Here is a 13,218-nt window from a genome sequence, read left to right on the forward strand (position 1 = left end):
AAATGAACGTTATATCTTAGAAAAGAAAAATTTCCCCGATATCTTCGGATCGGAGATGTGTCCGTTGTTCAAATTTCCCACGATCAAAGAGGACACTAATACGCAAGTGCACAGCAAAAATCACAACTTGTGCTTGCTGCGAACGCATGTTATTTAAGGTGTCTCAACTGTACATGTCTCAACTGTACACACCCTAAATGACCTTAAAAAGAAATGGTCTGATATAAAGGTGGACATTAAACCAAAGCTGTCATTGCCATAGACTAAGGGTTGTATCAGTTTGCATATGCTTTTATATGTTCATACTTAATTGCATAATTTATAGAAGAATATTCCCATAAGGCTCGTGTGACAATATATGACAATTATTTTATAAATAGCAAATTAATAGTAACGGTTGGTGGTGTGATAGACTTGTAGAACAATTCGTTGTGTAATGTTTGCAACTTCACTTCATTGCCTGTAAGAGTCGCCAACGGACAAAAACAATGAGAGATGTACGTACGCCCGACATGAAATTGGCGTGGAGGAACGCACATTCTCGCGTTAATTTCACTGTTAGTACATCCGACCGTGAGCGTGAAAGCTGGCGTACGCAAGATTTATACATGAGGCCCCAGGTGTACTGTTGTTGGGTCTCCAGAAACTGGGTTGGGAAACACTGCAATAAAGTGTAAAGCTGATGTTAATTCTAATCTGATATTATTTTCAGATTTGATGTCTGACTCAACGACTCTTCAACAAATTGGTGGAGACGGAGGTAATGCATTCTCATTTACTGGTGAGGACAACGGTGCCAGTTTAGAGAAGATTGGAGTCTGGGTGGGAGAATCGCAGGTGATGGCTGTCAAGGTCTGGCTTTCAGATGGGAGAGTTAAACAATTTGGTGGACGAGGTCCAAACTTTAATGCACGAGGACCGTATCAAGAGTTCCAATTCCAGCCTGGCGAGTTTTTCAGCTCACTGTCCCTGTGGGCGAACAGAGAAGGAACACGTCTTGGAGCCATCAAATTCAAGACCAGTCAGGGGAGAGAATTTTTTGCAAAGATGACAAGCCAGGGTTTAAGAAGAGAATATCCCATTGATGTCGGGTCTGGATATTGTTTGGGAGTTGTAGGAAGATCTGGTTGGGAAATTGACAAGATGGGATTCATGTTTCTCAAAGCAGTTGAATCAGCAGTTCTCACCGATGTCAACTATCCCACTCTCCCCCAAGTGATACCACAGGTGACAATGGAAGAAATCGAATCCCTCACTTTCAGTAACAGCTCCTCCATCACTCAAAAACAAAAAGTTGAAACCTCAAAGAAAGTGATCAAAACATCTTCATGGTCTATGAGTGGAAGTTTATCTTTCACATTAAGTCTGGAAGTGAAGGCTGGGATTCCATTCTTGACTGACACCTCTGCAGGATCCAGTGTCACCATTGGATTTGAAGGCACTTATGGTCGTGAGAACACATATGAGAGAACTGAAACTCTGTCTACAGAAGTAGATGTGCCACCAGGGAAGAAGATGCATGTTTCAGTCACTATTGGCAGAGCCACTTTTGACCTGCCTTACACTGGCACAGTGAAGATGACCTGCAAGAACGGCAGTGTGTTTGAGTATGGAACCAAGGGCACATACAAAGGCGTCACTTACACTGATATCAGTGTGGATACCAAGGAATTTCCTCTAGTAGGGCTGCACAATATATCGTTTTAACATCGATATTGCGATGTGCGCATCCACAATAGTCACATCGCAGGATGTGGGATGTCAAGAATAGGTAGCTGATCCGTGATTCATGATCCGTATGGGCCAGCTCTGCCCCAGCCCATAACACTTGTGATTCGCAAATTAATTGCAAAGTTTAACCATCATAGAGTGAAATTGTATCATTTGCATGTGTTTTTAAGTCCAGTGCAAGAACACTGGAACTTGCAAGCTGTTTTCTGTGAGCCGGGCAAGACACAAAGTTCAGTGCTCTTACTCTTATTTCTGAGCTTGAACAGACATGAGAATTAAAAATTAAGTCAGAATGCCTGTCTCGGTGAATAATCCTCCTAAACACAGTCAGTTATGCAGGGGTTTTCCTGCATTGAATTTTTTTTTGCTGGCCGCCAAAGCAAATTTTTGTCTCGCCAAAGCCTTTTATGATCGGTGAGTGATGTAGAACTGAATGATGGCTCTGCTTGACAGGGCACATATAAGAACGAGCAGAGAGAGAGCCCTAAAGTCTCACATTCAGAGATTTTTTTTTTCTCCTGAATAACCGTGGGGTGTGAATTGTGCTAAAAAAAAATGTCCTTATTTTCTCTGAAAAGCGTTCCGCACATTCAGCTGACATAAACCACATGTTCAATAAGCGAAAAAACCTATCCAGTGATTAATGTTTTCTGTGTTGACACAAATTTTGTGCAATGTCCTAACTGCCGGTATAATCACAGAACGCTTGGTGCCATAGGTAGGGTAGGGGGTAACAACTGGGTAGGGGGTTGCATCAGCCGTTCATAAGTTATTTCTTAAATTGGAACATAAAGTCCACACTACAGGCTTAGCAACTAGTAGCTAGTTTGTAACTAACTCTGTACTTTATTCCATTGCACCAGTTGTTCATAAGGCAGAACGTAGCTAGTAAGTCGTAAGCTCTCCATAGTCAACTAAAATTCAAGTAATGCGTAGTCACATAATATGACGTTTAGCCTCAATGATCCAATAACAGCCTTCAAATACGTGAGCAGAAGTTGTTTTGAAATGCTGTGAATTTCAGTTTATCCTTCATTTTAACTTTTGCCTCAGGTTACTAACGGTAAAAATAAGTTTCCATTAAACACAGTACTTGATCATGAATAACATAAGTGTTTTTATATGTAAATAACATTCAGAAACTGTTTTTGAAATTAAATTAATAAGGATCAATAAATAAATATTTATACAAAAATATAAGATATTACGTTTATTGATTATGACTGATATTTTACATACACAACGTGGACCGATGCTCACAGCGTGCACAGTGTTTAAAGAGCCACTAACAAAGTAATCTTTTCACCTAATGTTCTCTCTCTTAAAATGTAAGCGGGTGTAAATGTCAGCATTATATAATTTAAGTTTGTCAGGTAAAATAAGAGCTTATTGACGCAGTTCAGTCTGTCTGATATTTTAGTCCAACCGTTACTTCTGATCGGAGGCTGCCGTAAATATTTAGTTTATACGTATAGTTACGCTTTGTAACGGTCATCAGCTGGAGTGCCTTTGAGAGCCACCTGAGGGCACTCCACACCAGACTATCATATTTCACTCACAAACTACATTTCCCAGAACTCACTGCCCGGACTCATCAACACTCATTATCACATTCACCTGTGTCTTATTATCTTTTATACCATGGTCTGGGTGAATACTCGATTCTGATTGGCTGCAGGGTGTCCATTAAAAAGTGATAATGTACACCTAGGAAAGGCGTCCCGTCAATTTGCCTGATGACAGTTATAAATGACTGCGCTGGCTCAAACTCACTGATCAACTGCTGCGGTCAGGTCGCTGTGGCCACGTTGCTTGGCAGCGCCTGTATACGGGAAATATTGAATAGTGCGCTCGACTTAATAAATAAAAACCCTCACGATTTTTACTCTAAAACACATTAAAGTATTATTAATTGATTATTTCTTTCTTTCGTAAGTGACCATGGTATAAGTGGGTTAATGCCCTTCGAGGTGTCCATTGTCAGGTATTAATGGACTTCGGCGGAGGCAACCGTGTCCACTGCGCGTCGGACGGTTCACGCCTCGCCGTCGTCCATTAATACCTGACAATGGACACCTCGTCGGGCATTAACCCTTACGTATAGTTCACCCCATATAAGCCTGGTTCACCCCATCACTCACTGCGAAGTCTTGTACGTTATTCCACTGCATTTCTGAGCATTTCTGTTGTTGTCGTTGTTCCTGGTTCTTGATCTCTGCCCGTGTCCTGGTTTCCTGTTTCTGCCTCACCCTCTGGATTTGTCCGTTTGTTGGATTGCCTGCCTGTGTATGACCTTTGCCTGGATTTTGATTACGATTCTGAATAACACTTTAAATAAATTGCATTTGGATCCTCAACCTCCGTGTCTCGGAGCACTTCATAACACGCTTCAACTAAGTTTAATGGTGCAACGTAAAAATATATAGAAGTGTGTAAGTCGTAACTGAGTGTCCATTTACGTCAAAACTAGACTAAGTTGTAACTTACACACAGCTGGTACAACTGGCCCCTGATCTGTCCAACACTGAACTCACGAGATGTCTGAATCGGTTTATAACAAATCGGTAACACTTGTAGCGTTTATGGCAACAATCGCAATTAGGTCATATATGAAATATTAGCTCGAGCAGTAAGGAAATTTGGGGAAATATTAAAATCATAACTCATAGTCATAATTCATAAGTTTCACATATGCTATTACATTACCTGCTAACTATCAAAAATATTTCGTTCTATAACTGGTCTCTCATCAGTCATTCGACCAGCGAATGCTTTGATTATACCAGTTAAGAAGGAATATTTATATTATCAAACCTCAGACAAATTCTCTCCTGGCCGTGGATGCAAATTGCTGGGTTTATGAATTAAAATAAAGAGCTAGTAGCCAGATCTTATCGCAATTTCAGTGACAATTACATTGGTGGGATTGTAACACAGAGTCAGTCAAAGTATAAAAGATTTATTTAATCAAAAATGACACACAAAGGATTATATGCATATAGGAAGTAATATAGGCTAATCTACGTACGTAAAATTACACAAGACCCACAAACGTTTAGACAAACAAACATAAAACATGACTTGATCAAAATGAAACTAGGAAGAAAGTGAGGGAGAAAGTATGGTAATTTACAAACAGAACCTTTTAAGAGACAACTGTGAAAGCAGCTTCGAGAGAGATCATTTGATACTTGCGATTCTGTTCCTTTGTCTGTGTGAAGCTGGGCTTCGGGACCACGTGCGTATCTTGGCTGGACCGTGTCTCATCGATTTGTAGGCTTGCGTTTCGCGTGAAGTTCTTAAAAGCTTACTTGAAAGTAACATTACCGAGTAAAGAATTCTTTTCCCTGTACGGGAAAGGCGAGAAAACTTAGTTACAGGACGAAGCTGGATTTTTACATCCGCGGTTCGTTTGGATGAAGGCCCTGTGCCTTCTCCCGCTCCGCTGCTGGTGCAGGGAGGGGTGAGAGTGCAGAGTTCAGAGTTCGGAGTCACGAGGGTGAGAGAGTATGAGAGCAGCAGAGAGAGTGAGACGTCTGCTTGTGTTGTGGTTTTAAAGCAGCGCGGGGTAACGCCCTGTTTGATGACGGGACCCAATGAAATCTTTCGGTTCTGAGGCGGGAGCGTTTCATTGTTTGTGAAGGAACGCCTCTTCTGATCGTACACAGAAAAATGCATTAAAACTTTAATACCACATTATGTCTAGGAATAAACATTTGTGCGGAATATAGTTTCTATTTCTGTATCAGGAAGCTCATTACAATCAGTAGGATATCACACCCGACATTAATATCAGTTAATGAAACAGATACATCTCAAATGTATAAACACACGTGTCCATTACATCTGCAGAAGGGCATAAATATCTCAATTTATCCCATCACATCCCATAAACAAGAAAACTACATAAAAACATTTTGATAATGATTCATGCGTGTGTGTAACTTGTGTTTTAGGAGTTTCAGAGTGGTTTGGTGTGTGTGTGATTCAGAGCGGGTTTTCTGTTGAGATCGGAATGTCAGTAATGTCTTTGAAGCTCCCACTGTGGAAAGGGGGGAAGTGAGTCGTAAAAAGGGGGTTCAGTTACAGACTTTGCCAAGTCTGTGGGAATTAGAAAGTGTTTTCACTTTTAATTAGTATATAAATTAAAAGTCCATTTTTACCCATCGAGCCATAGTCGCTACACACTTTACAATAATGTTCCATTTTTTAAACTCTAAACTACATTAGTTAGCATTTACCATTAATAAACTGCACTTCTACAGCATTGTTAATGTTAATTTCAACATTTAGGCTACTAACGCCCGTTTCACACATTTTTGAAAATGTATTTTTTCCGTACCCATGTTAACAGGTCAGAGCTTTCACACTGCACACGGATGTGGTCTGGCGATCTGTTTCCAGGTGCGGTGCGTATACAGCAGTGCAGAGATCGTTTCGCACCGAGTCTATTTCTGCTGTGCTGCAAACGCTGAATTAAAGTGACAGCGCATGTTTCGTGGTCAAACTGAACACAGATTGACATGAAAAATTAGTAGTTTCACTATAAATGCGTTTAATTAAATAAAATGTAGTAATCTCACCATAAATGTATTTAATTAAATACTTTTTTTTTTCACAGTCATCTTTTTACTTTAAGACCAGGGTAAAGCAAGGAAAACTACAGTTTATCTCAATAAGGCGACATAATGAACAACACTCGTCTGATTCTTGGAGGTGGAAAAACAAGCTATTTGTGGCATGCAAGATTTATTGTATTCAAATTTAAATGCAAAAGAAAAGGCATGAGAGTCTGCTGTTTTTGTCCATTTTAATCATGGTTAAATATTTGAGCACTTGCTTGATCAATTTAATATATAATCTATATAGAAGTAATGCTTTGAATAATATGTTGTTTAAATTGTGTTTAAACGTGAATACGTCTAGTAAAGAGTGTATATGTGTACAAAGAGAATCGCAATGCTGACAAAACTTTTTTTTTTTTTAATAAAAGTTGCTGATAATTTCTGGATTTGAAATACAAATAGTAATCAAATGTGTTCCTGGTACAGTCGGGGATCATTTACGCACTGCAAACACATTATATGTGAAATCACTATAGCGTGTGCTGCTCCGTACCGCATACACACTGCAAACGGAGTATGTGTGCAACGGGCGTAATAGCCTACATTATTAAAATCAAAAATTGTATTTGTTAACATAGTTAATGCACTGTGAAGTAACATGAACTAACAATGAAGAGCTGTATTTTTATTAACTAACATTAACAAAGATGAATAAATACAGTAACAAATGTATTACACTATTACATCAGATGACTGGAGATAATTCTTCATGGTTCGGAAACTTGTTATGTAAACCCTGGCTGTGGATCAAGGAAATAGCAATTCTGCTGTTGTTTCTCCTACTGGCATACTGTCTATGTGTCCACAGTATCAAGTGTTTCATTCAACAAATGACTCACGCCTCTCATGAGAAAATGACATTTCCAACCAGAAAAGGCTATTACCCGTAAGAACTTCACGGACCCTATATTGCATGTTTTTTGTTTCTGTGTCAGCATGCAATTACATATAAGCAACACAGAGCATGTGCTATGTGCCTGTAACAATCACAAGTTACAAGAATTAACTTTTAAGTGTCTAAATTTGTATTTTGTGAGAGTTATTAGAAGTCTCAAAGGGGGAACTGTTGTATTACAAATTTATAAAATGTTACATCTAGGTTCCAATACAATTGCATATAAATTGAGAAAGTTCTGTACATTGTGTTTAGCATTTAAGGTTATGCAGTGGCAAGAGATTCCTGCCAGTCCTGTTCTCTCTATTGTAAGTTAAATGAGTCAGATTACTGAGACTCTCACTCTTTGTCTTTAATGGCTCTGGGAGCCCCTGGCCCAGTTGTTGAATAGTTAGGCTGATTATATTAGCATCAATGTATTTGAATGTCACTGTTATGCTGATGAGATAAGGACTGGGGAAATGGGCTGACTCATGTACTTCATTTACATGCTGTGTTCATATGGAACTATTGTTGTGCCAATAATAATGAATGTAACTTTTCAAGAAACTAATGAAGATATAAATTGAAACTAAATAAAATATCTTTGAAACTGAAAAAGAATAAATCTCGGGCAAATTTTTTTACTTAGTTTTTAATACACTGCATGTTTTGCTAACTATTTCTCATATTTCAGTCGCTGAGCTGAACTTACAAATGCGCTTCTAGAGTTTTCATTTACGCTTCTGAAGTTTTTGTTTACGCTCCCTAAGTTTTCGTTCGCCGTTCTGACACATTTCTCTCGTGGGGGCGGGGCTAGTGGCAGTGTGTTCTCATTGGCTACTGTATTTTTGATTGACAGCTTCTTCACCTGGAAGTGAAGACATCAGTGGTGTGTTTATGTGTGGATGTGAGCGTCTGTAAGCGCAGCTTTCTATTTCATTTTAGTGATATTAAGTTTATGTCTGTATTTATTTGCTGCTACACTATATTGTTGAGATGATTTCTCATAGAAGGAATAGTACAGACAAATTATATCATTATCATTAGTCATCGTCGCTATCAGGATACTGGATAACGTTAGCCTACTCATGTTTTCGTGTTTACACCAGTGGTTGGGTATGGGATGATTATAGTATCAAGATGATTAACACATGCAAGCACACTTATGAATGAACTTGATACATGTTGCAGAATTGTTTAACCATGCCTTTTAACTTGTGTGTGCAAAATTCAAAATTGAATGAATGTGAAGCAATTTGTAAAAATAGAGATTTTTGTGAATACAAATGTTTTCCTTTGTATTAGTGTATCATAATTTGCGCATGCAACACAGAAGATGTGCATGTGTGGATCAGGTGACACGCGTGCATTCATTGACGTCTTTTCTGAGTCGATCTCATTTGATTCATTTGGATTTTGAGACTTTCTTTTCAAGTTTTTTAAGCATTTCACAACCCACACACAAACAACTACAAATGAATAGGCCTGGTGCTAATTATTAATGTGTGCACAACTACCCATCTATTTGACAAATTCACAAATGTGCGTCACTACATTTAAACTAATACAATACAGCTTGTGCGTGCAAAATCCAAAATCACATGAATGTGCAGCATTTTGTACAAATAGAGACATAGTTGTTAATATAAAACCTCGATTTTGTATTAATGTAGGCCAGAATTTGTGCATGCAACAAGTAAGGTGTGTATTTGTGGATGCGGTGACACACGTGCATTCATTGACTCGTTTCGGAGTCAATCCCATTTGATTCATTTGGATTTTGAGACTTTCATTTCACGGTTACGCCTTGCACGATCCACAAACAGATGTCTGAGAAAACCTGCTACCACTAGATGGCAGTATTCTGCTAAAACATACAATGGCAGCGTAATCAAGCATTCTTCCTCATTTAAGACGCTAATGAGAGTGATATTGAAGCACCAAATTTAGTACACAATATAGGCCTACCTTATTAATAAAGCATACTTTATAGAGGCAAACATATTGCATCAGATTATGAACAACGCCCATAGAAAACCATTAGAAAACGCTTAACGTGCAATAGCGTGTTGCATGTTCGAATTTTGAATTTTGCACACACAAGTTGAAAGGCATGGATAAAACATTTCTGCAACATGTATCAAGTTCATTCATAAGTGTGCTTGCACGTGTTAATCATTTTTATACTATAATCACCCCATAGTTGGGAACCTATGGCTCGTGTGTCTCGCAAGGTTTCTCACCCTTTACCAACAAACGATATAAAAATCAAGACGTGTGTCACAGGTCGGGATGGGCCAAGCCGGGCTGCGCCCACCCCTGAACCAGGACCACCCCGAGGAACGTGTCAGAGACGAGACGGAAACAGAATTCAAGGGAATAACAGTTCTTTTTATTAAAGTTAAAAGTAATTTGAATAACCTAAACTAAAATCTTCCTCTCCTCTTCTTCCCCAGAATCGAGGCAATGCAGCAGTCTCCGGGGCCCACTCCCACGCCGGTACAAGGTTCGCAATGGCCTGTGATGGATCGATGGATTTCCACAGATGAGTATGCGGTCGGGGCTGTTCCTCTTCCCACGCTAATGCAGGGTCCACAGGGACCTACGACGGACAGGTGAGTTTCCACAGGTGAGTAGACAGTCGGGGCCCTTCCTCTTCCCACGCCGCTGTAGGGTTCACAATGGGATGCGGTAGGCAGATGAGTTTCCACCAGTGAGTAGATGGTCAGGGCTCTTCCTCTTCTCACACCGATGCAGGGTTCACAATGGGATGCGATGGGCAGGTGAGTTTCCACCAGTGAGTAGATGGTCAGGGCTCTTCCTCTTCTCACACCGATGCAGAGTTCACAGGGACCAACGACGGGCAGGTGAGTTTCCACAGGTGGGTATACAGTCGGGGCTAGTCCTCTTCCCACACTGATGCAAGGTTCACAGAGGCCTACGACGGACAGGTGACTTTCCACAGGTAAGTAGACAGTTGAGACTCTGGGGCTGCAGCAGACTCGAGTCAACAGGCTGAACGGAGCTTCTCTAGGACAGACCGTTAGGACAGACAGAGTCAGCTTCAACAGCAGTATATAGGCCTCACATGTGTTGCCGGGGACAGGTGACTTCACACCATGCAGATGGGCCGGGGGCTATAGCAGACTCAAAGGTGCAGGCCGAGCGGAGCTTCTCCTGGACAGACAGAATCAACTTCAACAGCAATATACAGCTCTCACGTGTGTTGCGGGGGACAGCTAACTTCGCACCATGCCGATGGACTTGTAGCAGACTCGAAGTCACAGCTGAGCAGAGCCGCTCTAAGACAGACAAAATCAACTTCACCACAGTATACAGTTCTTACGTGTGTTGCAGGGGACAGATAACTTCACACCATGCAGATGGACCTGGGGCTATAGCAGATTCAAGTCGCAGGCTGAGTGGAGCTTCTCTAGAACAGACAGAACCAACTTCAACAGCAGTATACAGTTCTCACGTGTGTTGCCGGGAACAGATAACTTCACACCATACAGATGGACTTGGGGCCGTAGCAGACTCAAAGTCGCAGGCTGAGCGGAGCTTCTCTAGAACAGACAGAATCAACTTCAAAAGCAGTATACAGTTCTCACGTGTGTTGCAGGGGACAGATAACTTCACACCATGCAGATGGACTTGGGACCGTAGCAGACTCAAAGGTGCAGGCCGAGCGGAGCTTCTCCTGGACAGACAGAATCAACTTCAACAGCAATATACAGCTCTCACGTGTGTTGCGGGGGACAGCTAACTTCGCACCATGCCGATGGACTTGTAGCAGACTCGAAGTCACAGCTGAGCAGAGCCGCTCTAAGACAGACAAAATCAACTTCACCACAGTATACAGTTCTTACGTGTGTTGCAGGGGACAGATAACTTCACACCATACAGATGGACTTGGGGCCGTAGCAGACTCAAAGTCGCAGGCTGAGCGGAGCTTCTCTAGAACAGACAGAATCAACTTCAAAAGCAGTATACAGTTCTCACGTGTGTTGCAGGGGACAGATAACTTCACACCATGCAGATGGACTTGGGACCGTAGCAGACTCAAAGTCGCAGGCTGAGCGGAGCTTCTCTAGAACAGACAGACTCAACTTCAACAGCAGTATACAGTTCTCATATGTGTTGCGGGAGACAGATAACTTCACACCGTGCAGGTGGGCTTAGGGCTGCAGCAGACTCAAAATCAACAGGCTGAGTGGAGCTTCTACGAAGACAAACAGAATCAACTTCAACAGCAATATACAATTCTCACGTGTGTTGCAGGGGGCAGATAACTTCACACCGTACAGGTGGGCTTAGGGCTGCAGCAGACTCCAAGTCAACAGGCTGAGCGGAGCTTTTTCTAAGACAGTCAGAACCACTACTTCAAAACAGAGAGGTTAGTTTGACTTACAGATGCTGTTCCTTCTAGTCCTCAACAGATGGAGCCGATCGACATTATTAAGCTCCAGTTACTGACAGTAGACCAGCATGGCACGAGGGGAGTGCACGGCAAGAGAGAATAAATCTTCCACACACACACGGCAATTTCACTCCAAACATGCAACGTGAAGGGGGAAACGTCAATTTAGGCACTGCAATCCACTTCAAATAAGTGCAGATAAGGCCAGCACTCACCCAGGGGTCTCCGTGCCACAAGCAACGAGCTTCAATGTTGGGAAAAAGATGTTTCAGGGTTTTCCTCCACAGACATAGACAGGATTCACATCACCGTTCCAACACGGGGGAAGAGGGTAAGAGATCGAACATGAATCAGTATAATTCACTCAGTGACGTTTCGATAGCACAATCAAAGCACTCCAATCCACCTCAAATTCAGTGTTGAAACATGCAGGTACGAGATACGATGGTCGATTACTTATCTCTCTCCCTTCCAGGCAAACGGTGTGTTTTCACAACTCTTCCACACTCCTCGAGTCCCCTCCAGCAGCACTTCCCTTTGCACACCACAATTCTTCTCTGCAACACTCAAATAGAACGACTTCTCACAGGAGAGAACCACCCAACAGTCTCTCTTCACTGGCTTTTTATATCCTTCTCAATGCCCACATGGCTTCGTCAGTTCTGGGAACCAGGTGCGGTTGCGCCAATACGGGGCAACCAAAATTACCTGCTCCTCGTCCTCCCTGATCTTGCGCAAAGTCTGCGCACGAAGGCTCACTGGGGGAAACGCATACTTGCGGAGGCCCCGCGGCCAGATGTGCGCCAGTGCATCCGTGCCGAGCGTGCCCTCGGTCAGGGAATAAAACAGGTCGCAGTGGGACAAGTCGTGGGAGGCAAACAGATCTACCTGTGCGTCCCCGAACTGATCCCAAATCAGCTGAACCGTCTGGGGATGGAGTCTGCATTCTCCAGCGAGAGGCCGAAGCCGAGACAGCTCATCGGCCGCCTGGTTCAGGTCTCCCGGGATATAAATGGCTCGAAGCAATCTCAGATGCTTCTGACTCCATATGAGGAGATGGCGGGCGAGTTGCGACATATGGCAGGAGCGTAGACCACCTTGACGGTTGATGTATGCTACTGTCGCGGTATTGTCTGATCGGACTAGTACATGTTGACCCTTGAGCAATGCACGGAAATGGTGCAAGGCGAGACATACAGCCAGCAACTCGAGGCAATTGACATGCCAAAGGCGCTGGGGTCCTGTCCAGGAGCCCGGGCCAGCATGTCCATTGCACATGGCGCCCCAACCCGTGGTGGAGGCATCTGTCGATACAACAACATGCCTGGAAACTCGTTCTAAGGGAACTCCGGCCCGTAGAAAACTGAGGTTCGACCATGGGGTGGGTCTGACGGCAGGCTGGAGTCACTGGGACTCGGAGCGTGCCGTGATGCCATGCCCACCTCGGGACTCGATCGCGAAGCCAAAGCTGAAGCGGTCTCATATGAAGCAATCCGAGCGGCGTTACTGCGGCTGCCATATGCCCCAGGAGCCTCTGAAATTGTTTCAGTGGAACCGCACTCTTG

The 13,218-nt window shown here is 42.5% G+C and overlaps 1 protein-coding gene across 1 annotated transcript; it reads left to right on the plus strand.

Moving 5' to 3' along the window:
• Positions 1 to 717: 717 nt before the first annotated feature.
• Positions 718 to 1,707, plus strand: LOC308705692 (aerolysin-like protein; the record flags this gene model as incomplete). Its single annotated transcript, XM_081390829.1, has 1 exon — positions 718 to 1,707. The coding sequence occupies one exon, from the start codon at positions 718 to 720 to the stop codon at positions 1,705 to 1,707; it is 990 nt and encodes a 329-aa protein (XP_081246955.1).
• Positions 1,708 to 13,218: the final 11,511 nt, after the last annotated feature.

Source organism: Scardinius erythrophthalmus, assembly GCF_964197995.2.
Source record: "Scardinius erythrophthalmus genome assembly, chromosome: 2".
In the NCBI taxonomy this organism is placed as follows: Eukaryota; Metazoa; Chordata; class Actinopteri; order Cypriniformes; family Leuciscidae; genus Scardinius; species Scardinius erythrophthalmus.